General features: G+C 42.8%; 3 protein-coding genes across 3 annotated transcripts; all 3 read right to left on the bottom strand.

The window, feature by feature from the left end:
• Positions 1 to 5,747: 5,747 nt before the first annotated feature.
• On the bottom strand, positions 5,748 to 14,340 carry dld (deltaD). The gene is made up of 14 exons (XM_073471765.1): positions 14,233 to 14,340; positions 12,306 to 12,381; positions 10,897 to 10,976; positions 10,515 to 10,583; positions 10,083 to 10,152; positions 9,544 to 9,644; positions 9,299 to 9,442; positions 8,757 to 8,858; positions 8,126 to 8,316; positions 7,872 to 8,042; positions 6,929 to 7,118; positions 6,654 to 6,791; positions 6,326 to 6,415; positions 5,748 to 6,006 (listed from the first exon to the last, which is right to left on the bottom strand). Exons 1-14 carry the CDS (start codon positions 14,269 to 14,271, stop codon positions 5,941 to 5,943), a joined length of 1,527 nt encoding a protein of 508 aa, XP_073327866.1. The 5' UTR covers positions 14,272 to 14,340; the 3' UTR covers positions 5,748 to 5,940.
• Positions 14,341 to 15,239: 899 nt separating this feature from the next.
• On the bottom strand, positions 15,240 to 19,852 carry LOC141001043 (E3 ubiquitin-protein ligase TRIM21-like). The gene is made up of 2 exons (XM_073471976.1): positions 19,772 to 19,852; positions 15,240 to 17,310 (listed from the first exon to the last, which is right to left on the bottom strand). Exon 2 carries the CDS (start codon positions 17,299 to 17,301, stop codon positions 15,667 to 15,669), a length of 1,635 nt encoding a protein of 544 aa, XP_073328077.1. The 5' UTR covers positions 17,302 to 17,310; positions 19,772 to 19,852; the 3' UTR covers positions 15,240 to 15,666.
• Positions 19,853 to 20,187: 335 nt separating this feature from the next.
• On the bottom strand, positions 20,188 to 22,219 carry LOC141000521 (zinc finger protein RFP-like). The gene has a single exon (XM_073471228.1). The coding sequence runs from the start codon at positions 22,193 to 22,195 to the stop codon at positions 20,561 to 20,563; it is 1,635 nt and encodes a 544-aa protein (XP_073327329.1). The 5' UTR covers positions 22,196 to 22,219; the 3' UTR covers positions 20,188 to 20,560.
• Between the last annotated feature and the right edge of the window lie 950 nt (positions 22,220 to 23,169).

Here is a 23,169-nt window from a genome sequence, read left to right as displayed (position 1 = left end):
TAGGAGTTAAAGTTCAAGTTAGGAGAATCAAAAAAGAAAGATTTAAACAAAGAAGAAGAAGACGAAGAAGCTTGTGGTTGTTAAAAACTGTTGTTGTGAAGATCCTCTGTCCGTCTCCAGAGTTTCACTTCTGTTTCTGAATCTAAACCAGCAGAAAGGTTTGTAACAACAGTAGCAACAGAGAGGAATGTACGACCACTTCCTTCATGGTCAGAAGTCTCAGTCGGTCCACATCCAGTATCTTTACAACAGAAAACACAACGCTCAGTCGTCCTGCTGATAAATGTCTCATCAGACGAACAAGCGTCTCATCAGTAAAAGCTGTAAGAGAGTTATTTACTCACTAATGATGAGTTTTATAGAAATGTCGACATCCCTACCGGCTCCACGCACGGTGCCTCTGCTCCCTGCAGCTCAGAACAAAAGGAGTGGTGCTGGAGAAGGAGTGAGGAGGAAGGAGGTGACGTCCTGCAGAGAGTTTTCCTAAAAACAACCAGCGAGTGTTTGATCAGGGAGAGGAAACGTCTCCTCCCTCCATCTCCATCCACCCTGTTTTCACTGTAATCAGCAGGGAAACATCAGCCGCAGCAGGACATCTGAGGCAGGTTTCAGAAAATTAACTTCCTGCTCTGAAGCCTCCATCTTTACTGAAAGGTCCAGATGGAAACACAGCGCAGCCCCGAGGAGGTGAAGCCTGAGAGCTGACGCATGTCATACAGACGTCAGACATCACATCTCCAGAGAGGAAGAAACATCATCACATCCTCTCCTCAGATCAGCTGCTCCGTGAAGAAGAAGAAGAAGAAGAAGAAGAAGAAGAAGAAGAAACCTGTATCAAGATGGCTGCCAGGCGAGAGACCGCTGTCCGAGACTTGAACAGGTCATTTTTGGCCGTCAGGATATTGATCAGCCGTCTTTGTGGCAACAAACCACATGTTTTTAATAAGACATCTGTGTTTGTGGAGCCACTGCAGCGACGAGAAGCTGCATCAAAAATTCAAAAAATAAGAAATAAATGGATCAATCAATCACATACAGTGAACGTGGGACTGGAAATGGAGAAAGAAAAGAGTCAATAACAACCAGAAAGTGAGTTTTCTGGAGAATATGAGAAACGAAAGAAGGAAAGACGGAAGGAAGGAGAATGGAGGAAGGAGGAAGGAAGATGAGAAATGAGAAGAAGGAAGTGGGGGAGGAAACAAAAATGAGCTCAGAAGAAATGTTAGAAAACTCAGAGTGAAGGAAAAAGAGTGAAGATGGGAAAAATAAATGAACAGAGCGACGGACGGACGAGTGAAAGTGCGTTTAGTGTTTTTGGAGATTGAACAAACGAAACAAACGTTCAGGCCGAAGCTCAAACAGCCAGAACCAGTTCTCACATCGACACTGACACAAGTACAAACTGTGAAACCAGCTGAGTGTCTGTTCCTGAGACGCCAGAGACGTTAGAGACGGTGTGAACAGAGGACACAACAGAGGACACAACAGAGGAGACAACAGAGGAAACGACAGAGGAGATGACAGAGGAGACGACAGAGGAGACGACAGAGGAGACAGCAGAGGAAACGACAGAGGAGACAACAGAGGAGACAACAGAGGAGACAACAGAGGAGACAACAGAGGAAACAGAGAAGAGACAACAGAGGAGACAACAGAGGAAACGACAGAGGAGATGACAGAGGAGACAACAGAGGAGACAACAGAGGAAACGACAGAGGAGATGACAGAGGAAACGACAGAGGAGACGACAGAGGAGACGACAGAGGAGACGACAGAGGAAACAACAGAGGAGACAACAGAGGAAACAGAGAAGAGACAACAGAGGAGACAACAGAGGAGACAACAGAGGAAACAGAGAGGAAACAACAGAGGAGACGACAGAGGAGACAACAGAGGAGACGACAGAGGAAACAACAGAGGAGACAACAGAGGAGACAACAGAGGAAACAACAGAGGAAATGACAGAGGAGACGACAGAGGAAACAACAGAGGAGACAACAGAGGAAACAGAGAAGAGACAACAGAGGAGACAACAGAGGAGACAACAGAGGAAACAGAGAGGAAACAACAGAGGAGACGACAGAGGAGACAACAGAGGAGACGACAGAGGAAACAACAGAGGAGACAACAGAGGAGACAACAGAGGAAACAACAGAGGAAATGACAGAGGAGACGACAGAGGAGACAACAGAGGAGACAACAGAGGAGACAGTACCTGAGTGTGACGACGACTTGTTTGTCTTCTTTCACTTGAATCTCATTTCTTCTCCTTTTGTTCAGTCGGCTGTTGAAGCTGGTCCTCCGTCCTGTCGAACTTCAGTCGGCCATCTTCAGCTCTTAAAGTGTGTCAGCGTCGACCTGCAGCAGCCACCACACCTGCTGAACACACACACTCACTCACACATACTCACACTCACACACACACACACACGCACACACACACACACACACTCACCTGCGTAGTCAGTGTTCAAACAGAGGTGGAGTCGCTGCTGCTGAACTTCAACTTATTCAAACATGTCTTCAACCTGAACAAGTGTAACGAGACTCACTCCGTGTGCTGCCTGCTTTCATTCATAATGTGTTTATGTTCACAGACACGAGGACGCTTCACACAGCAGGATAAAAACAGACAAACAAACTCAAATTAAAGCAACATTATGGAACTTTTTTTCTTGAAAACAATCACATTGCAGCTCCCCATTTTATTCAAGAGACCTTTAAAAAAACCCTCCAGCTCTACTCCAAATACTTTTTAATTTCAACAACTCAGCCACACGTCATAAAAATCAGCCCTTGCAGGCGTCTTGTGACAGTCGGGCTTCTGCCCCGTGATCTGACATCAAACTGCTCGATGGTGGGAAACGTTACGATTGTACTTTTTAGATAATTTTAAGTAAATCAACCCGAACCTGTCAGGGGGGATTTTCCCGGACAGAGCTCACACTGTGATGTAATAAACAGTGTGAGCGTTGAGCTGAGGACACACAGACCGGGATGACATCACCTGCAGTACATGTCTGCTTCAACACATCACACTGTCGGGACGTAGTGAGTTTTGTTTGTAGAAAGCACCTACAGTATTGTCACTGACCTGGGATCTGTATTTAAAGTGGTGGTGTTGCACTCAGAAGCTGTAGGGGGCGCCAAATCACACAATTACCAATTTCTACATAATGCTGCTGATCAGAGGTCAGCGGGGCCACATGAGTTGTGCCATGAATCAAACATATCATCAGGAATTAAAAAGATAATTTTCCAAGTCAATAAAGTCTCAGTTTGTTGTAATTAAAGTAAAATCTCATGTAGTTTTGTGTTAAAGCTGCAGTGAACTACATCGTCTCATCAACACCAACATGGACTGTTACGATGACGTATAATCACACACTGACGTTTCATTAGTTTTACGACAAACTGTTTTAATTATCTTTAAAACTGACAAACATCATCTGTGTGATTCATGTTAGATTCAAACAGGATCAGTAAATTATTCGTCTCTCTGCGTTCACTACCAGACAACTTTTTTACTTTTGACCTCTTCATCACTTTTTAGTTTAAATATTATTTGTTTTGCAGTAAATACAACTTTGTAGTTGTTCATTCAGTTGATCTGTGGCCAATAGAAGTTGAAGTTGAAGTTGACAGACGGACTCTCTATTTGCCTCGAAGATGTGGAGTAGACATGTAAAGTTTTCCAAAAATGGAAATACTAGAGTAAAGTACAAGTACTGTGAAATACATAGTGCTCTGTATTTATCCTCCCTGCTCGTAGAACATTTGCTGAATTTACAAGAAGGAACAAATAAAGTGTCTCCAACTCAACAACTCACTAAACTGAGACATTTTAAAGGGAGTCTGGTGGACCTGAAGAAGAAGTCGCCTATGTTGGTTAATGTTTAGTGTATTTGTAAAATGTGACATGTTTAGCATCAATAAAATGTTTCTTCCTTCATAAATTGAGTGTAAATGGTTGAATGAGAAACATTATAAACAGGTGGAGACACTTGATGCTTTTGGGGTTTTACATTTCCTTTATTGTGTTATGAAGCATTTTTGTGCATCACTATGTAACAGACATTATATAAATACATGTATATACATTTATTATGAAGTATATACGACTGTACCGTAGCCATGGTTACCAGCTGCAGCGGCGTTATTTTGCATCACACTACCTCGCTCGGCATGACCCGCCCTACTCTGCCTCTAAAAGCATGAACCTGAAAATTAGCACAACATGACCTCTTTAATCACTCATACTGAGGCCTTAAAGGAGCAGTTCACCCAGAAATGTAGTCAGCATCTCCTCTCCGTCATGCTGATGGAAAGTCAGGAGAAGTTTCACAAACAAACAAAACATTTCTGGAGCAGAAGAGTTGCAGCGTTCTGCTAAACCAAGCTAATCGAAGTCTCCAGAAGCCCTGAGAATAAAACTGATTAATAAAGATGTTATTTACACCTTTGATGCAGTCAAACTCAGACAGGATGCATGCTAACATGTTTAGCCTGCTGCTGGGGTTTTGTAGACACTTTACTCCTGATGAGTTGTGTGGAGACATTGTTTTCTTCTTATTGGTTGTTCAGGAGATCGTTTCACTCTGATGCTCCAGAGATGTTTACGTTATTGTGAATTTGTCTCTCTGGATGTGAGCGGATGTAAAAGTACACACTGTAGCCTCATTTAACAGATACTGCATTTATTGGTTTAATTGGTGAGATAAGCAAGAGCAGGCCGGAGCCAATCACAGGTCAGCAATCAGAGCAGGAAGCGGTTTCCCAGCAACAGTCAACAGCTCGTCTCCAGAACCGAGTCTATGTTGAATTTAAAGGATGAATCAACTCTGAAGTTACTCAGAAAACTGCCGCTGCTCTCTGAGAACAAACCTCGAGCACGTCGAACACATCAGTGACGTCACAGGAAGCTTTGGATCATAAAACACTTGCACAGCAGATTTTAAGCAGTTTAAAGCATCCGTGCTTGCGAGCTTGCAGTCTTCTTCTCCTCTGGTTTTGGCAGCATCATGCGAAACAAAACAGGGACCAGCTGATAGACACACAGCTCCACGGTGCTACTAGAGGTCTGAAAATCCACAAGGAACCTTTGAGTTGTCAAAGAGGGTTTAATAAATGAGTTAGAAGTCATAATTTCCACACAAGAGAAACCATGAAAACAAACCTGGAGTTGTCCGATGCAGCAGAGGAGGTTTGTTTGTGCAGACTGTTTGATTTCAGGCTTTAAATTATTTCAACGTCGCTTCTGAGAAACGTGATTTAATGCTCCTGGAAAATCTGATCAGTGCAGCGTGAAAACTTTCCACAGACAGATGATCGATTTCGTTTTGTTTTTATCTGCAACTCTTGATGAATCCGTCTTAAAACAAGCCACAAATGATTTGAGTTACTAAATTAAGATGAGTCCAAACTAGATATTGTGATAACTCAGTTTTGACAGTTTAGAGACGCAGAGAGCTGAACTGTAACAGCTGATTTAACCTTTAAAACGTGAGACTGTGAATCTGCTTCCTGCTCTGGTTACACTTCATATTTGTCGTGTTGAATTCTTTCCCACTGTAAAAAACAGAAACAAAAACACTCACCGCCTCCTTAACAAGAGAAACCGCAGCCACCGAGGGAAAATAATATTTATATCTCTATATCCTGTGAGCGAGAGAATAAAATGCTCCTCTGGGATCTTTTTTATTTAAACTAAGTGTTTGTAAAGCAAGAAGACTGATGTGCAGTCAGCGTTTATTTACCGCCCAGACGCCCTCTTATCATTTTATTGAGAACATTTAAATAACATTAGAACTAAATGTGGTACAGTTGTGATGTACACAGAGGATCTCGGTGGGTTGGATGAAGGGTTTTTTGACGCGGACACACACAGCTTCCTGTTTCTCCTCTGTTATGTACACTGAAGGTGCGACAGCGGCCGGCGGATCAGAAGTTGATGGCTTTGCCGAAGGAGGCGGCCAGGTTTGCTTCTCTGAAGGCCTCCGACACCGTCTGCAGGAGGAGGAGGAGCAGGAGGAGGAGGAGGAGGAGGAGCAGGAGGAGGAGCAGGAGGAGGAGGAGGAGGAGGAGCAGGAGGAGGAGGAGGAGGAGGAGCAGGAGGAGAGGAGGGATGGACAGGATGAGTTTTCAGTTGGTTGGTTTTTACAGTCAATATTTCAGTTTTTTACTAACTTTCTGTTGTTTTTGAGATCTTATGATGTGAATATTTAGTGTTTAATAAACTTTAATACTTAGTAGATATTCTGCTGCACTTGTGTGGTTTGGATATACACAAGTGTGTGTTATTGTGTGTGTGTGTGTGTGGACGTACAGGATGGGCGTGGCAGACTCTGGCGATGTCTTCACAGGAAGCACCGTACTCCATGGCCAGAGCAGCTTCATTGATCATCTCTCCTGCCCCCTGCAGGGGAAACACAAAAACAACTTTCAACATATTCGTCTGAAATTCTCTGTCAAAGATCACATTTTTGTTTTCAGCTGAAGCTCTAAGAGAAACTATTGTGTGACCTCTCTCTCACAGCAACAGTTTATCAGCAGGACCAACAGCGTCAGCTGGTCTGATGATGATTCTCACTCGGGTTAAAATCAGTTCAGTTACTCGCGTGTGGTCTGTCTGATGTTTGCGATGAAGCTCTTACAGTGCCGACGATGTGAGCTCCCAGCATCCTGTCTGTCTCCTTGTGGCTGAGGATCTTCACCATGCCGTCGGTGTCATTGTTGGTTTTGGCTCGGCTGTTGGCTGCGAAGGGGAACTTGCCGACTCTGTACGGGACGCCCTGAGGAGGAGAGCAGCCGGGTCAGAATCTGTTAGTGCACGTTTCATTTACACAGGCAGCTGCATCGTTCCATGACAATTATAAGTTTAACATTTAGATTAATGACCATCCTCCGTCTCTTCATCATCACATCTCACCTCCTCTTTCAGCTGCTCCTCTGACTTGCCCACCCAGGCCACCTCGGGGTGAGTGTAGATGACAGAGGGGACGCAGTTGTAGTCGATGTGCACGGCGCCGCCGGCCATGCCCTCCACACAGATGATGCCCTCGTCTTCCGCCTTGTGGGCCAACATCGGCCCGGCGACCACGTCACCGATCGCATAAATACTGAGAGGAGAAAGAAAGAAATCATGAAAGTTTTTAGACGACTTCTCTTTCACTTCAGTCTGAATACTGACATCACAGTGTAATGACTTCAGAACAGAACTTTTTACAAGGTCAGTAACAAAACAAAACCCGCCTACTTATTAACACATTCGGCTGTTTTACTGTTTGAGATCAGAGTTTCTCATTTTCACAAATTAAATCTGTTTTTTTGAGAAGATCCGCCAACGTGAGTGAAACCGAAATGAACCCCGAAACTCTTTCACGTGACGTTGATTGAGCTTCTTCTCTCTCAAATAACTTTTTTGTCAATTTGATTAAAAAAATTTGACTAAAAGTTGCATCAATGATTATTAATAATTAATGATGAGTCTGAAGATGTAGCTCCATCTGCCGAAGATGGATGACCAAGGACCAACTAACGTATGACTGCCATTTTTAAAGACCAGAGCGATGCTGGTGCAGCATGTTCGGACTCATCCACGGGAGAGTAAACAAAACACTTTCATTATTTTACGGATTAATCAGTCACGTTTGGATGCAAAGCTGAGAGCAACACTCGTAAAGAGTTGATTTAATCCGCCATAGTTGTTCCGAGCAATGCTGAGAAGTTGTCGACGTGTACAGCGACTGAGCGATGGGACTGAATGAAGTTCACATGTTGAACCAACTTTGAACCGGCACCGGCTCAGATCCGGCGCTTCACTTAGGTCGAAAAGGGGTATGAGACATTATGCAGCCTGAACACGGGGGTACCTGGGTACTTTGGTCTGGAAGCGGTTGTTGACGGGGATGCGGCCCCTGTTGTCCACCTCGATGCCTACAGAATCCAGACCCAGGTTCTGTGTGAAAGGTCGTCTGCCGATGCAGACCAGCAGCACGTCGCACGTCAGGGTCTCGTTCTTCCCGCCGGCCGCAGCCTCCACTCTGAAACACACCATCACTCAGAGTTAACAACTTTACCGGATATTTAAAAGACGGGACGTGAAGAGTCAGAGTGTTTAACTCACGCCACATCGATCTTGCCGTCGGGCCTCCTGATGGCTCCCATCACTTTGGTGCCGAGCTTGAACTTGAGGCCCTGCTTCTGCAGGATGCGCTGGAAGTTCTTAGACATCTCCATGTCGATGCCAAGGCCGCCCACATGGCCCAGGAACTCCACCGCTGTGACTTTAGAGCCCAATCTCTGCCACACTGACCCCTGCAGGACGAACATGTGCGTGATTTACGTGTTGATTACAGATTATTCACTGTGAATGTGACCTGGTGTCGTAGCCCCGTGCTGACTTTACTAGATATTTACAGATATTACAATTAATGATCTGACTGACATCAGTGGGAAACTTTCATTTTCACTGAAAGAAACAATAAAATCATGATGATGTGACGTTCGTGGTACCAAAGAAACATGTTCTGTTACATCAGCAGAACCAGATTTGTTGTCCGGTACTGCAACACTGGGTCATGTTGTTAATTCGATAATAATTCGATTAATTATTCTTCCCTGAGTGCAGCAGTACGAGTTCTATAAAATATGGCCACTTCTACTTTTTAATAACAACTGGCCGTGTTTCAGACTGACTGGGCTGCTTCTCATCAGTCGGATCTAACAACACTGAACCGGACTGGGGAGATGCTGACCAGCTCGACTCCGATGACTCCGGCTCCGATCACAATCATCTCCTCTGGAACTTTCTTCAGGGACAGAGCTCCCGTTGAAGACACAATGGACTCCTCGTCAATCTAAAACAAAGAGAACACATTTAAAGATTGTGACAAACTTTATAAATTCATGTTGATTTTAACTTTTAATGTTGGACTTGGATCAAGCTGTTGTAATTGCATAAATCAATATTTTCTTTTGAACGATGTGTAAAACAAGAGAAGTTGCTCGTAGTGACGAATCAACAGAGATTAAGCATTTGACTCTGCACGTCCCTTCAGCTCTACGGAGCTTTAACATCTTTCAGCTTCATGTTTTGGCTTTGCAGCTGAAACCTTTATCTTTGAGTAATACTTCAAATAAAAGTTTTGTACAATATTGATCTCATGTTGCAATTTTGGCGAAGTGGTGTCACAAAATCCATGTAAAAAATGACCGAATGACTTTAATCCTTCTGATCATCAATTGAAATCGTGGGGTTTTTACAAAAACTTTCAAAAAAAGGCCTCGAGTTTCTTACCGGGATCCCGGGGAAGGGCGTGACCTCGGAGCCTGTGGCGATGAGGATGTTCTTGGTGTTGATGACCTGCTCGCCGCCGTCTGCTGTTGTAGCCGTCACCTGGTTCTTCCCGGTCACCCTCCCGTAACCGTTGACATGAGTCACCTGAGGGGAGCGATGTCACACAGTGAGCGCCGTCAGTCATTCAGGTTCTTGTTAATAAGACGTGATGTGAACAACGATTAAAAACAGAGAGGAGGCCTGACTTTGTTCTGTTTGAATAGATGTGCGATTCCTCCGGTCAGCGCTTTGACCGCCCCGCTCTTCTGAGCCATCATCTTCTCCAGGTTCAACGAGAGGCCTGAAACTGATGGAGAGACGCCGAGCATCACTTCTATCCTCAAATATTAAAAGGAACAGTTCATTTAAAAATTAAAAAGAAAAACATCTTTAGTGAAGCCGGTAAGCTAAAAAGAGGACACTGGACTTTCTCTAGTTCAACTGGAAACTAGTTAATTATTTTAGATGATTTATGAAACAAACCTGCCAAACATCCTCTTGTTTCAGCCTCTTAAAGGTAAAGTGCTGCTCGTCTTTGTCATATTATCTCTAACTGAGTATCTTTGGGTTTTGGACTGAAGGTGTCGACTTCAGCTCTGGGAAACTGTGTCGAACATTTGTTTTAAACTATTTTCCGGCATTTTTTACACATTGGACTGAGCTACTCGTCGTCAACTCAATCCTACGGACGTCCTCAAACTGAAACCCCCGTCAGTGCCTACAGAAATCCAGTGGAGTCTCTTACTTTCGATGCCTCTGCTTTCAAAGTCCTTGCCGTGAGCCATGTGGTACAGGTAGGAGTTGTTCAGCAGAGCCTGCACACACAAATTAACAATTACATTTACAATATTTTTTTTATTGTGTTGTATTGTTCAATCCATTCATGTTGGCAGTTTTTATTTCTCCCGGCTGGAAAATTGTTTAACTAGAAATGGAGCTGACTGACTGAAGTAATATTTCAATTTACAAAACAACTATTAGTCTGAGACTTTTAGCTCATCACACTGAAGTTAAAAGGGTCAACTTCTACCAGTAGATGACAGGTACAACAGGTACAGATAAAATCTGATTGGGAAAAATATCTGAAGAGGTTGATGACGACTGTGAGAGGCTCTCAATCACACAAAAATCAGAGTGTGACGGTTCACGTTCAGAAGGAAAGACAACGGTTGATGACCTTTGAGGGGATGCAGCCGACGTTCAGACAGGTTCCTCCCAGCGTGACATTCTTCTCAACACACACCGTCTGTTGAGGGAAACGTACACATTAGAGATGTTTCTACACTGACTTAGTTTGTCCACACTGAACCAAGCAGCACCGGCATACGGTACTGAGATCATGTTTCCACCTTTAAATCTAAAAATGTCTCAGCAAACTATTCATAATCACCGGCAGTAAACAGCGGTGATTATAAACACGTATAAATTCTGCATTTTGTCGCCACAGACACGAGCTGCTACCACATCACTGTTGTTTGGTCTTGTAATGTTGCTTTGTGGGTTGAAGTGTGGAACATTTCAGCCAACCAATAAATCAAAATGGCCTGGAAGCAGTTTACCTTGAAGCCGAGCTGTGCAGCTTTGATGGCAGCGACGTAGCCGCCCGGACCGGAGCCCACCACTGTGACGTCTGCATCGACTACAGAGAGACGACACGGCAACTTTAATCACGACTTCATGACAGCAGCTCCGAACACAGAGACAAAACACTGGAGAGGTTTGAAAAGACTGAGAACTAAAGTCTGTTTTAGTTTGGAAGATGTGGACTGAAGCAGGAATCTGCTGAGATCACGACGTGTGCGGTCTCAACATGACTTTTATTGTGAAGTAACCACAGGAAATAGATAATCAATAATGAATAACTCAGTGTGGGATGATTTAGAGATGGTCCAACTCTGCATTTACATCTTCAACTCTTTCTCACTGTTTAATGTTATAATAAATATTTGTTTTTATTACTTTAAGTTTTGAGATGGTCGTCGGACTAAATGTACAATTTATTTAAAACATTTTAAGAAAAGAAAATTAACATTTTATTCAAAGGAAGCCGGACATGAACTGATGAGAAACAGGTGGTGTCAGGGTTAAAGTTCACCCTCTGATTTCCTGTCATCTCTCTACTGCGAGCAGATACTAATATCGATTATCAGTCGACATTTGACAACGATCTACACATGCAGATAAAATCTTAAGTACAACATACTTAAGTTACTTCAGGTTAACTACATTTTGGAGGCAAATATTACTTTTAACTCCACTAAATGTATCTGAGAACATCTAATCTACGATTATCAACAACTATTTTAAGTTAATTGATTTAAATCAGCAAATCAGACAAAAAAGAAACATCTGCAGATTCTAATAATCACAAAAACACTGAATATCCCTTCTGCAAACGATCAAATCAATATAACATTATAAAATGAAAACACCCAGAATACTTTAAAAGATCAAAATGATGAAAAATAGTAATTTTAGCATCAAATCAAACTCTCCTAAACATCCATAACTGTCTCCTTGAGCCAAATATTCATCGACCCTCTGAGTAAAGTTGTATTCATAAAAAATGTTGATCGTAACAGACGACAGAGGAAGTTGGTGATTTTATTATTTTAGATGATTTTAGCAACTTATTTAGACTCCAGATGCGTTTAGATTACAGCAGTATGATATATAATGATTAAATGAGTCTCATCAGCTAAATGATAAAAGAGTTTCCACCCTGTGAAGAAATGTGAGGTGAAGGAAAGGTGACGACCGCTCGTGAGTTTTGTTTGTAAAATGACGTTACTGGCAACTGCAACAAGTTCTCTAACATCGCTCACGTGTGCCGTCTGTTTGATTGATTAGTTCGTACATGAGGTACAACGTCTGCTTAACATGGACACAAGCACCACACACGAGGCTGAAGTTCACGAGGGAGCAAGTGATTAATGAAGACGGACGATAAGATCTACAGGTCTCTTACTTGCTGCTTTGTCAGCGTAGGTTCTGACGGACAGAGCTGCAGCTCCGTGCAGTTTGCAGGGAAGGTGGTGGCTCCGCTGTGAAGCGAAGCAAACACACAGTCAGACAAGAGCCGAACCAGGCGGTCAACAGATACCTTGATTTTACTCAAGGGTAGAAAAAACAAAACAAAACAGTCAGACATCACAACCATTTAACAGCCGTTTCTCTGTCGGTGGCTTACCGACTGTTTGACACACATTGTAAGAGCGATTAAAACGACTTCAGAGACTCGTGATGAAACCGTTTCCACTTCAAACAAACAAATCTTTGTTTATCAGATGCAGGTAAACATTTAAAGTGTTTCCAGGGGAACTCAGCTCAACAACAGCCTGCTTCTTCTTTGTTTTGTGGATTTCCTTGAATATAATTTCCTTGTTCAGCAGCTCGAGTGAAGCTACAACGATTAAACTATAAGTTGGCAACTACTTTTTAAAGACATTAAAAGACTAAAGATTTTTAATCTCTGATTCCAGCTTCTTATATGTGGATATTTACTCTTTCCTTTACTCCTCTGTGACAGTTAAATTAATATCTTTGGGTTGTTGTGGGCGAAACAAGAGATATGAGCTGAGGGACACACTGTTTTCTGACAGTCTATGAATCGAACAACTAATCGGTCGATGGAGAAAATAATCAACAGATTAATCGACAATGAAAATGATCGTTATTTGCAGCCCTACGCTCAAACACACACTCATGACAACGGCATAAAACACAGTGATTTTAAACAGGCGGCACTCAGGATGGAGCTACAGTCACACTCAGAAGATGAAGGAAAGTGGAGACTGAAATTAGTATTTTTCACGTTGCTTTACAGCTGGTTTGGGGCTCAATGTCTTGCTCAAGGGCACTGGGCAAAGATGTAAAGGACTGTAGATAAAGTACACTACTCAAAATTAGGGATACGGGTGCATATATGCAAAAACAGTCACATGAAATTTAAAGTCACATTATTTTGGGGGAGCAAAAATATTCACAAAACATAAAAACAAAACTTCAGATGTGTCACAGAATAAACAACCATGTGTCACACTACGTAGTGTGGCTGTCAGCTGTCATCTCAGGACACATTCATGAGTGAACCAGAGCCTCTTTAGCTTTTCCAGCAAAACAAGCTGCTTGTTTTCATACCGGCACCAGACAAAACATGTGACCCAGAGACGGTAATATGTGGTTAGACTACAACTTGTCATTAGATAGGACTAGTTAGGAATAATATGTCATTCATGAGACATAAAGTGGTAAGTGGATCTGCCTCTGACATAAGCTAACTACACCGGTGAGAGTTAGGTAACCCCTGCTAGCTAACCTAGCATGCTAGCTAACCTAGCATGCTAGCATAGCTTTGGGAAAGAGAGCTGTCAAGTGTAACGTCATTTAACTAACATATTTCAGGTCTAGCGTTATTAAAACCCTTTAACCTTGGCATGGAAATATCCTGTGGGGTTATTTCAAAACGCTTCTGATATGTAAACAGCTTATAATCACTTATTCCCGTAATGTGTTCCCTGAAAACATTGTGAAACGTTCAACGATTAAAGTCTTATTTTTTTTCAACTACAAGCTTCATCGTTAATTTTTCTGAGGCCGAATTAAAAAGGCGGAACATATACAATCTGACAACATGTCGTATACATATTAAGCGAGATATTTGCCACCAATAACCTCGATAAATCTAAATTGAAGGTTTTTCCAGTGGAGTCTGGCGAAACGCTCTCTCCATGACGCTTTCACCGGACCGGAGCTGTTAGCCGACCCGCTAGCCGGGCCCGGGCCTCCTGTGGGAGAAAATACCAGTAACCACGGGGCCAACAGCGGGTGAGACCACTTAAAGACGGTTCCGGACAACACGTCGCGGTTACCAGGTTAATAAAATCCGCCCTTACCGTGGCCAGAGAGCGATATAACTGAGTCCAGCTCTGCATTTTGTCGGTGTCCCCTCACAAGCTCTGTAACCTACAGCAGGCCGACCAGCCAAGGACTCCTGACATTGCGCACGCGCAGTACCAGTGCATGCCAAACGGACGTCGCCTTTATATGACGTCAGTGATCGTGAGAGCTGTAAGCTGTAATGGAGTCTGTTTTATTTGGGACTTTGAAGGTTTGACTTTGCAAACTAAGATGACATCTAGTTTGGTTTAATGCAGAAAAAGAAGTTTAGATTAATTTGTAAAAAAAAAAAAAAAAAAAAGAAAGAAAGAAAAAGAGCATATTGACTATTAATAAAAGTATTTTAAAGAAAAAAACTAAAATTACAATTCTTCTTAAATTTGAATATTTCCTCTCTATGACTAAAGTAAAATTAATATATTTGGGTTGTGGGCAAAACAAGTCATTTAAGAAGGTCAACTTCCGCTTTGGGAAACACATTTTCTGACATTTTATACATCGAGCAACTAACAGATCGATGGAGGAATTAATCAGCAGAATAATCATCAATGAAAATAATCGTTAGTTACAGGTGAAAAGTCTAAAACGAGAAGCACAATGTTTCAAAACTACATTGTTGATGTTCCCTTTGAAATATCAACTGGAAATAGAGAAGCTGTATGAAGCAGCAGCTGAAGACGTAGCTGGAAAAAGTTGTAAATGGTCGATAAATAGCCGATGAATATGATTTAAAAGTGTGGAATTAAACAAATCAGTTTGTTATGAGCTCCACTAGAGGGCGTCCTCAGACCACTGGTTTAGCTCATATCAGCTGTTCAAACCTTCAATAACATGACATCATCTCACACTACCAGCTGTCTCAGGTGTGATGGAGGATTGGAGCTCCTCAGCTCAAGTCAGTCTGAGAACAGCTGATGGTGTTTTTAATCACATGATTTGGTCGTCATTAGAAACATCAGCTGTTGATATCAATAACAAACTAAATAATGAATCAGACACAATAAAATGTTTTTTTCTATTTTATTCATAAAGAAAAACAAAATCAAATTACTTTTGTCTCATTCATAAATGTTTTGTCAGGATGCAGCTCTTCTTATATTTACAATGATCAGACAATAAAAAGGTTAAACTCAACATGTAAATGTTTCATATTTCTGAGTACATTGTTTTCTGATGATTTAACAGTGTTGAAGGCAGGTAATGCAGTTATTACAATAAATGAGACTACATTAGATAATATCAATCAGTGTGGTAAAACTGTGTTGTTGTGCTAAATATCAATGTGACACATCAAGGAAAAACATTTACTGTAAAAATGATAAAAACACATTGATCATAATCTGAAAAAAACAAACAAAGCATACGTCAGAAAAAATACATTTATTACATTAAATGATGTGAATCTTTCTGTAGAAAATCAAATGTTTGTTCTACTCAGTGTGATTGACAGGAGAGATGATCAGAGGGGCAGAGTTTTTACCACCATCATTAAAACATGGACAGAAGAGTGGGTAGAGTTTCTGAGTGAAGCAGCAGCCAGTAAAGGAGTAGATAAGAGCTGCAGCATCAACGTCATAAAAGGAGACCAGACCCTCCTCATAATCCACAAACACCCCCACCTTCTCAGGCTGACACTTCAGAGAGAGACGGACTGGAGGGAGAGCAAGAGCTTTGTACTCATTTTTATTCCTCAAACATATCGTCCAGTAACCATTCTGAGGAGTCGGTGTGATTTCTCCCTTCCTGTTGATCGACTCTCTGGCCACTCCTAAATCCCACTCAGTCTTCTCTTTAACCTGAACCTCAAAATAAAATCTTCCTGAAGAGAAACTCTGCTTTGCTAAGACACAGGGACAAGTATCAAATCTCTCTGGGTTATCTGGAAGATTCTTCGTTACATCACCACAGTTAACTTGTTTCCCATCATCAGACAGGATGAGGTTGGGATGTGCTGTATCAGGATCGAGTGTCACATCCACTGCATACTGCTGGACCCTCTTCAGCTCGACCTTCTTCATCTGTTTACTGAGCGTCTCCTCCAGCTGATTCACAGCTCTCACCACAGTCCCCTCATATGAAGGTGGACGGACGCTGACTCCTGTCCAGTCCTTGGTGGGTGGAGCAGCGTTCAGTGATGGGGAGCTTTGGAGGAGGTGGAGGTGGTCTTCAGACTGTGAGAGCTGCTCCACCTCAGAGCTTCTCTTCTCCAGCTCAGAGATTTCCTGTTCCAGCTCTTTGATGAAGCCTTCAGCCTGTTTCTCTGTCTCTCTCTGCTTCTCTTTGATGGTGTCGATGAGCTCGGCCTGGCTTCTCTCAACAGACTCCTTCAGAGCGGTGAAGACCTGAACACCAGCTGCTATCTCTCTGTCTGCATCTTTCTCACTGAGCTCCACTGAGCGCTTCATCTCCTGAAGCTTCAGTCGTCTCTTCTGGATCATCTGCTGAATTTCAGCGTCTGTCTTCCCCAGCTCGACCTTCTTTCCTTCATATCCTTCTTTCAGAGGAACAAACTCATGTGTCTTGTGGTCTAAAACAGTGCAGAGCATGCAGACACACATCTGGTCGGTCTTACAGAACAGCTCCAGCAGTTTATCGTGCTTCGTACACATCCTGTCTTCCAGGTTCTCCACAGGGTCGATCAGCTGATGTCTTTTCCGGCCTGACTTTGTCAGATGAGGCTCCAGGTGAGTCTCACAGTAGGAGGCCAGACACACCAGGCAGGACTTCAGGGCCTTCAGTTTGGTTCCAGTGCAGTCGTCACAGGGAACTTCTCCTGGTTTGGAAACTTGTTGCTCTGAGCTGCTGCTGCTGGCTTTCTGTTGAGCTGACTGTCTGAACTGAGCAGCCATCTCAGAGATGAAAGTATTGACCTTCAGCTCAGGTCTGGTGTTGAAAACCTCTTTACAGTTGGGACACTGACACTTGTCATTTTTATCCCAGTGTTCAGTGATGCAGGTTTTACAGAAGTTGTGTCCACATGGTGTGCTGACTGGATCAGTGAACACATCCAGACAGATGGAGCACAGAAACTGATCTTCAGTCAGCAGACAGCTGGCAGCAGACATGTTTACAGTCTGAGGACAACAAGTGAGAAAAAACAAAATTGTAATTACATTTTGTGATTGTTTAATAAATTCAAACTATGCTTGGTGGGAAATATATTACACCTAACTGAGGGCCAGAATACAGAGAAAATGACACAGCTCTAATATGAGCTGTGGTTGTCGATGAATTTAGTCAGAATCGTCACGTATTCGGTGTCTGATTAACTAAGACAGCTCGTTACACAGTCAGGTCATGGACTGTGCTGCGAGTGAAGGAGGCTCAAACATGAAAAAGAGATTTAATAAGAAAAGTTAAGGACACAAACTATGTAGGAGATAGAGAAGCAGGAGGAGCTGGAGATGTTGATGTGGACGTTAATATCAATGTAACTGCATCAAATGAAAACCAACTTATTATTAAAATTAACACATTTATTATGTTTGACCGTGATATACTTCAGGAGACTCAAACTATTTCTTTCCACAGCCCCCACGACAGAAAAAAAGTACCCTGAGAGGAACTTCCTGTCTGAGTGTAGAGCTCAGGTTTTGTGTTATTATCAGTAGCTGAAACACAGTAAATATGATCAGCTGTACTGCATTACAAAGGCAGACAGCAGTAACCACAGAAACACTGAGGCTGAGATAACGTGTGAAGTTCAAGGCTGCTTCCCAAAGTTTGTAGCAGTTAAAAAAAGTTGTAAAACATCAATTTTATGTGTTTATGGGCAATAAAACAAAGTCACCTGAAACCAGATGCTCCCGTCTGGACATTGGACACTCAAAATGGTGTCTAAGCTAAGCTAGTTAGCTTCTAGCAGGATGAGCTCAGCTTCTGCCTTCTATGTGTACAGTGTTACAAAGAACTCAACGACTACGTTGGAGGATCGACACTGATTTTGTTTTTAATGACAGGTAAGAAACAACCTGAATCAGCTGCAGTTCAGTCACTGTGGTTTGGTTTTCAGCTCCTTGTTCATGTTCTTATTTAATCCAAAATGACACACATTATGCATTATATTATTATATGATGTAACAGATGTTAAAGTACAGAGGAGTGTTGCTGCCACACGAGAGTTTCACATGATAACATGATCATTTATATTGTTATTACATCTCATTTACATGATCTGATTAAGTTCTACCTCATGTTTGGGTTGAGACAGGGCGACATTGTGCTGTTATTGAGCTCAGTGGAGGACGTTGTGTTCAGTATGTGCACAGTGAGGAGGATTTTAAATACACAAGGCTGTACAGAGGAAAGAATCAGTCCTCCCTCTGGAGTCAGCGTCATTTCTCATTGATCAGCTGGAGGCACCGTGGATACAAGCAGCCCAGCACAGCTACTGACAGTCCTGTCGTTCTACATGGAGTTTGACAGTGATCAGTGATCAATAAAGATGATGACAACAAGTCTGTTTGACTGTATATGAACAGGACATACAGACAATCATCGTGATTAATAGAAATAATCCATCTTTAACGAGGAACATATTAATAATATAACCTGCAGACATCCTCCAGCATCAGTTCACATCGTTCTGCAGCTGAAGTGTCGGTGCCAGTTTGAGACCAACGGTCTCAAGATGATCTGAGATCAGCTGCTTTGCTGGAGCATCTCAGAGCAGCAGGAAGAGTTTGCAGTAACAAGATGGGTCCTTGATCTAAAGTAGATGTCAGTGTTTTACCTGCTATATAGAGGCTCAGTATTCATATAGTGAGATGCACCTTCATAGGCAGGTTCACAACGCGTGTACACTGAGTTTTAATGATTAGAGAAGCTGCTTTCAGTCATTTAAAGGTTTCCTTTCCAAGCATGTAGTAATGTCACTGTAGCAAACATCATGGCTCATTTAAGCAGCAAAACTAAATCTGTAGTTATAAACAGGACAGTACAGAGGATCCTCTCCAGAGGAAGCAGCAGTGATGGTGAGTTACATAATCAATGAAGTTAAACTGTCTCCAACGCGCGCATCGTCTCTCTTAAGGTGGAGACACTTCATGTTTCTGCTGCTGGAGGATGTCTGCAGGTCATGTTATTAATATGTTCCTCATTAAAGATGGATTATTTCTCCCAGCCACACCCCATCCGCAATTAACCACGATGATAGTCTGTATGTCCTGTCCGGTCAGAGGACAGAGATCCACATTACGCACACAGAGACGCACCGCAGCGCTCCTGCTCCTCCTCCTCCTGCTCCTCCTGCTCCTCCTCCTCCTCCTCCTCCTCCAGTTAAACAGAGCCTTTTGCTCATATACAGTCAAACAGAGTTATTGTCATCATCTTTATTGATTATTGATCACTATCAAACTCCATGTAGAAAGACAGGACTGTCACTAGCTGTGCTCGGCTGCTTTAATCCAGTGTGTGTTTGGTCTTGTGTGGCAGCAAAACGCCTCCGTATGAAAGAGAAGTCAGATTCTGGTGTTGACAACATTTCCACCAAATATTCAGTGAGTGCGTTCAGTCTGTGTAGGTCAGTGTACTCACCAGGGTTTGCAGAGGTTCTGCTGTGTAGTAGAGAAAACTCTGATGGATCCAGTTGAAGTTGTCTTCGCACAGAAACAGACTCGTCTGGACTGCAGCTCTGCTGTTACTCTAACTTTCACTTTCGATTCAGGAAACGTGACGCAGCTTTTTCTACTTTCAGTGTTGCTCCTCCTCTCAGTGTTTGAGTGACTCATTGGGAAACACCTTGACAGCTTTGCAACGAGATGAGTTTTTACTTTTTCTCTCTTCTCTTCTCTGCAGTGAAAGTTTACAGCAGATGGTGTTTTTAATCACATGATTTGGTCGTCATTAGAAACATCAGCTGTTGATATCAATAACAAACTAAATAATGAATCAGACACAATAAAATGTTTTTTTCTATTTTATTCATAAGGAAAACTAAGTCAAATTACTTTTGTCTCATTCATAAATGTTTTGTCAGGATGCAGCTCTTCTTATATTTACAATGATCAGACAATAAAAAGGTTAAACTCAACACACAAATGCTTCATATATCTGAGTACATTGTTTTCTGATGATTTAACAGTGATGAAGGCAGGTAATGCAGTTATTAGAATAAATTAGGCTACATTAGATAATATGAATAAGTGCTGGTGCATTGTTGTAGTAAATATCAATGTGAAACATCAAAGAAAATCATTTATGTTTAAAAAGGATAAAAACACATGGATCACAACCTGAAAAAACAAACAAAGCATCAGCATCAGAAAAAATACATTTATTACATTAAATGATGTGAATCTTTCTGTAGAAAATCAAATGTTTGTTCTACTCAGTGTGATTGACAGGAGAGATGATCAGAGGGGCAGAGTTTTCACCACCATCGTTAAGAAATGGACTGAAGTATGGGTAGATCTTCTGAGTGAAGCAGCAGCCAGTAAAGGAGTAGATAAGAGCTGCAGCATCAACGTCATAAAAGGAGACCAGACCCTCCTCATAATCCACAAACACCCCCACCTTCTCAGGCTGACACTTCAGAGAGAGACGGACTGAAGGGCCAGCAAGAGCATAGTACTCATTTTTATTCCTCAAACCTATCGTCCAGGAACCATCCTGAGGAGTCGGATTGATTTGTCCCTTCCTGCTGATTGACTCTCTGGCCACTCCTAAAGCCCAGTGAGTCTTCTCTTTAACCTGAACCTCATAATAAAATCTTCCTGAAGAGAAACTCTGCTTTGCTAAGACACAGGGACATTCATCAAATCTCTCTGGGTTGTCTGGGAGTTTCTTCTTTACATCACTATCATAAACTTGTTTTCCATCATCAGACAGGATGAGGTGGGGATTTGCTGTATCAGGATCGAGTGTCACATCCACTGCATACTGCTGGACCCTCTTCAGCTCGACCTTCTTCATCTGTTTACTGAGCGTCTCCTCCAGCTGATTCACAGCTCTCACCACAGTCCCCTCATATGAAGGTGGACGGACGCTGACTCCTGTCCAGTCCTTGGTGGGTGGAGCAGCGTTCAGTGATGGGAAGCTTTGGAGGAGGTGGAGGTGGTCTTCAGACTGTGAGAGCTGCTCCACCTCAGAGCTTCTCTTCTCCAGCTCAGAGATTTCCTGTTCCAGCTCTTTGATGAAGCCTTCAGCCTGTTTCTCTGTCTCTCTCTGCTTCTCTTTGATGGTGTCGATGAGCTCGGCCTGGCTTCTCTCAACAGACTCCTTCAGAGCGGTGAAGACCTGAACACCAGCTGCTATCTCTCTGTCTGCATCTTTCTCACTGAGCTCCACTGAGCGCTTCATCTCCTGAATCTTCAGTCGTCTCTTCTGGATCATCTGCTGAATTTCAGCGTCTGTCTTCCCCAGCTCGGCCTTCTTTCCTTCATATTCTTCTTTCAGAGGAACAACATCATGTGTCTTGTGGTCTAAAACAGTGCAGAGCATGCAGACACACATCTGGTCGGTCTTACAGAACAGCTCCAGCAGTTTATCGTGCTTCGTACACATCCTGTCTTCCAGGTTCTCCACAGGGTCGATCAGCTGATGTCTTTTCAGGCTTGACTTTGTCAGATGAGGCTCCAGGTGAGTCTCACAGTAGGAGGCCAGACACACCAGGCAGGACTTCAGGGCCTTCAGTTTGGTTCCAGTGCAGTCGTCACAGGGAACTTCTCCTGGTTTGGAAACTTGTTGCTCTGAGCTGCTGCTGCTGGCTTTCTGTTGAGCTGACTGTCTGAACTGAGCAGCCATCTCAGAGATGAAAGTATTGACCCGCAGCTCAGGTCTGGTGTTGAAAACCTCTTTACAGTTGGGACACTTGTACGGGAAGTTAACACTCCAGTGTTCAGTGATGCAGGTTTTACAGAAGTTGTGTCCACATGGTGTGCTGACTGGATCAGTGAACACATCCAGACAGATGGAGCACAGAAACTGATCTTCAGTCAGCAGACAGCTGGCAGCAGACATGTTTACAGTCTGAGGAGGAAATTAAAGTGAAATAAAGCAAAACACAAATTATTTAATTCTTGATTAGTCATAAAAACATCAAGCTAGATTAACTGAATTGTGAATTATTTAGTGATTTTGTAGTTCAGCAGAAGTTTCATTTGAAGCCAGATACTAAAAACAATAGAACCTCCTGTTGGAGTAGAGTTGAACTTTTGTGTTAAAGGGATAGTTCGGATTTTTTGACACGAAGTTGTATGACATCCTCACCATCAGTGTCGTGCATCAGCAGTGACTTTCCCCCACTGCGTCCTGTGAGCCGAGGTCTGTCCCGCTGTTGTTGCTGAAAAAAGTAGTTCCTGCTAGTTTGCGGGGTCACGAAGATAAAGCGTTTTGCTTCAAAAAACTATATCCGTTCAAAAGAGTAAAACATTTGCATCACAAAATCGTTAACGACAAAAAAGTCAGACCTCACGATCACCTGGCACTACTTTCCCTCCCTTCGTATCACTGCGCGCTTCCGCCTGTTGACACATGGCACCGCTCCGTCAGCTGTTTCACGGTGTTTACATGCGCGGATGGTAAACGTAAATATGTCTGACTACGAAACGAGTGATGAAGACATTCCTTTTACCACAGAGCCAAAGGGATTTCTTTATGAACCCGAATACACAAACACCGAGCTTCGTCAAATGGAGTTAGAACGGGCAGAGAGAGAGGAGAGAGACAGAGAAGCGGTCCAAGCTGAAGTTGGACCTGTACAAACAGAACAGCTGACAATAATAATAACAGTCATCATATAAAAAGGCACCGTCTTTAGCTTGTAGGTAGTTGTTCTGACCTGGGGTCGTGGCACAGCAGCGCTCTTCAAAACATGTTTCTTCCTCTTTCCTGGGCGTGTAGGAACATAATCGTCCTTGCTGAAGTGTTGCACTACACACACAAAGCTTTTTCACCCTTGGCCCTTCAATGTTCAAGCCTATGGCAAGAAGCCA

Source organism: Pagrus major, chromosome 8, assembly GCF_040436345.1.
Source record: "Pagrus major chromosome 8, Pma_NU_1.0".
Taxonomy (NCBI): domain Eukaryota; kingdom Metazoa; phylum Chordata; class Actinopteri; order Spariformes; family Sparidae; genus Pagrus; species Pagrus major.
Note: the sequence above shows the minus strand (reverse complement) of the source record. Positions and strands in the feature narration are given on the sequence as shown.

What these genes read in the sequence shown, in the direction of transcription:
- dld (XM_073471765.1), bottom strand. Translation starts at nt 14,271, where the DNA reads ATGCAGAGCTGGACTCAGTTATATCGCTCTCTGGCCACG. An exon ending in TGAAAGCAGAGGCATCGAAA is followed by an intron (nt 9,645 to 10,082) that starts GTAAGAGACTCC and finishes TCTCTCCATCAG; the next exon opens with TTTCAGGCCTCTCGTTGAAC. An exon ending in CGCCCTTCCCCGGGATCCCG is followed by an intron (nt 8,859 to 9,298) that starts GTAAGAAACTCG and finishes TCTTTGTTTTAG; the next exon opens with ATTGACGAGGAGTCCATTGT.
- LOC141001043 (XM_073471976.1), bottom strand. Translation starts at nt 17,301, where the DNA reads ATGTCTGCTGCCAGCTGTCTGCTGACTGAAGATCAGTTTCTGTGCTCC.
- LOC141000521 (XM_073471228.1), bottom strand. Translation starts at nt 22,195, where the DNA reads ATGTCTGCTGCCAGCTGTCTGCTGACTGAAGATCAGTTTCTGTGCTCC.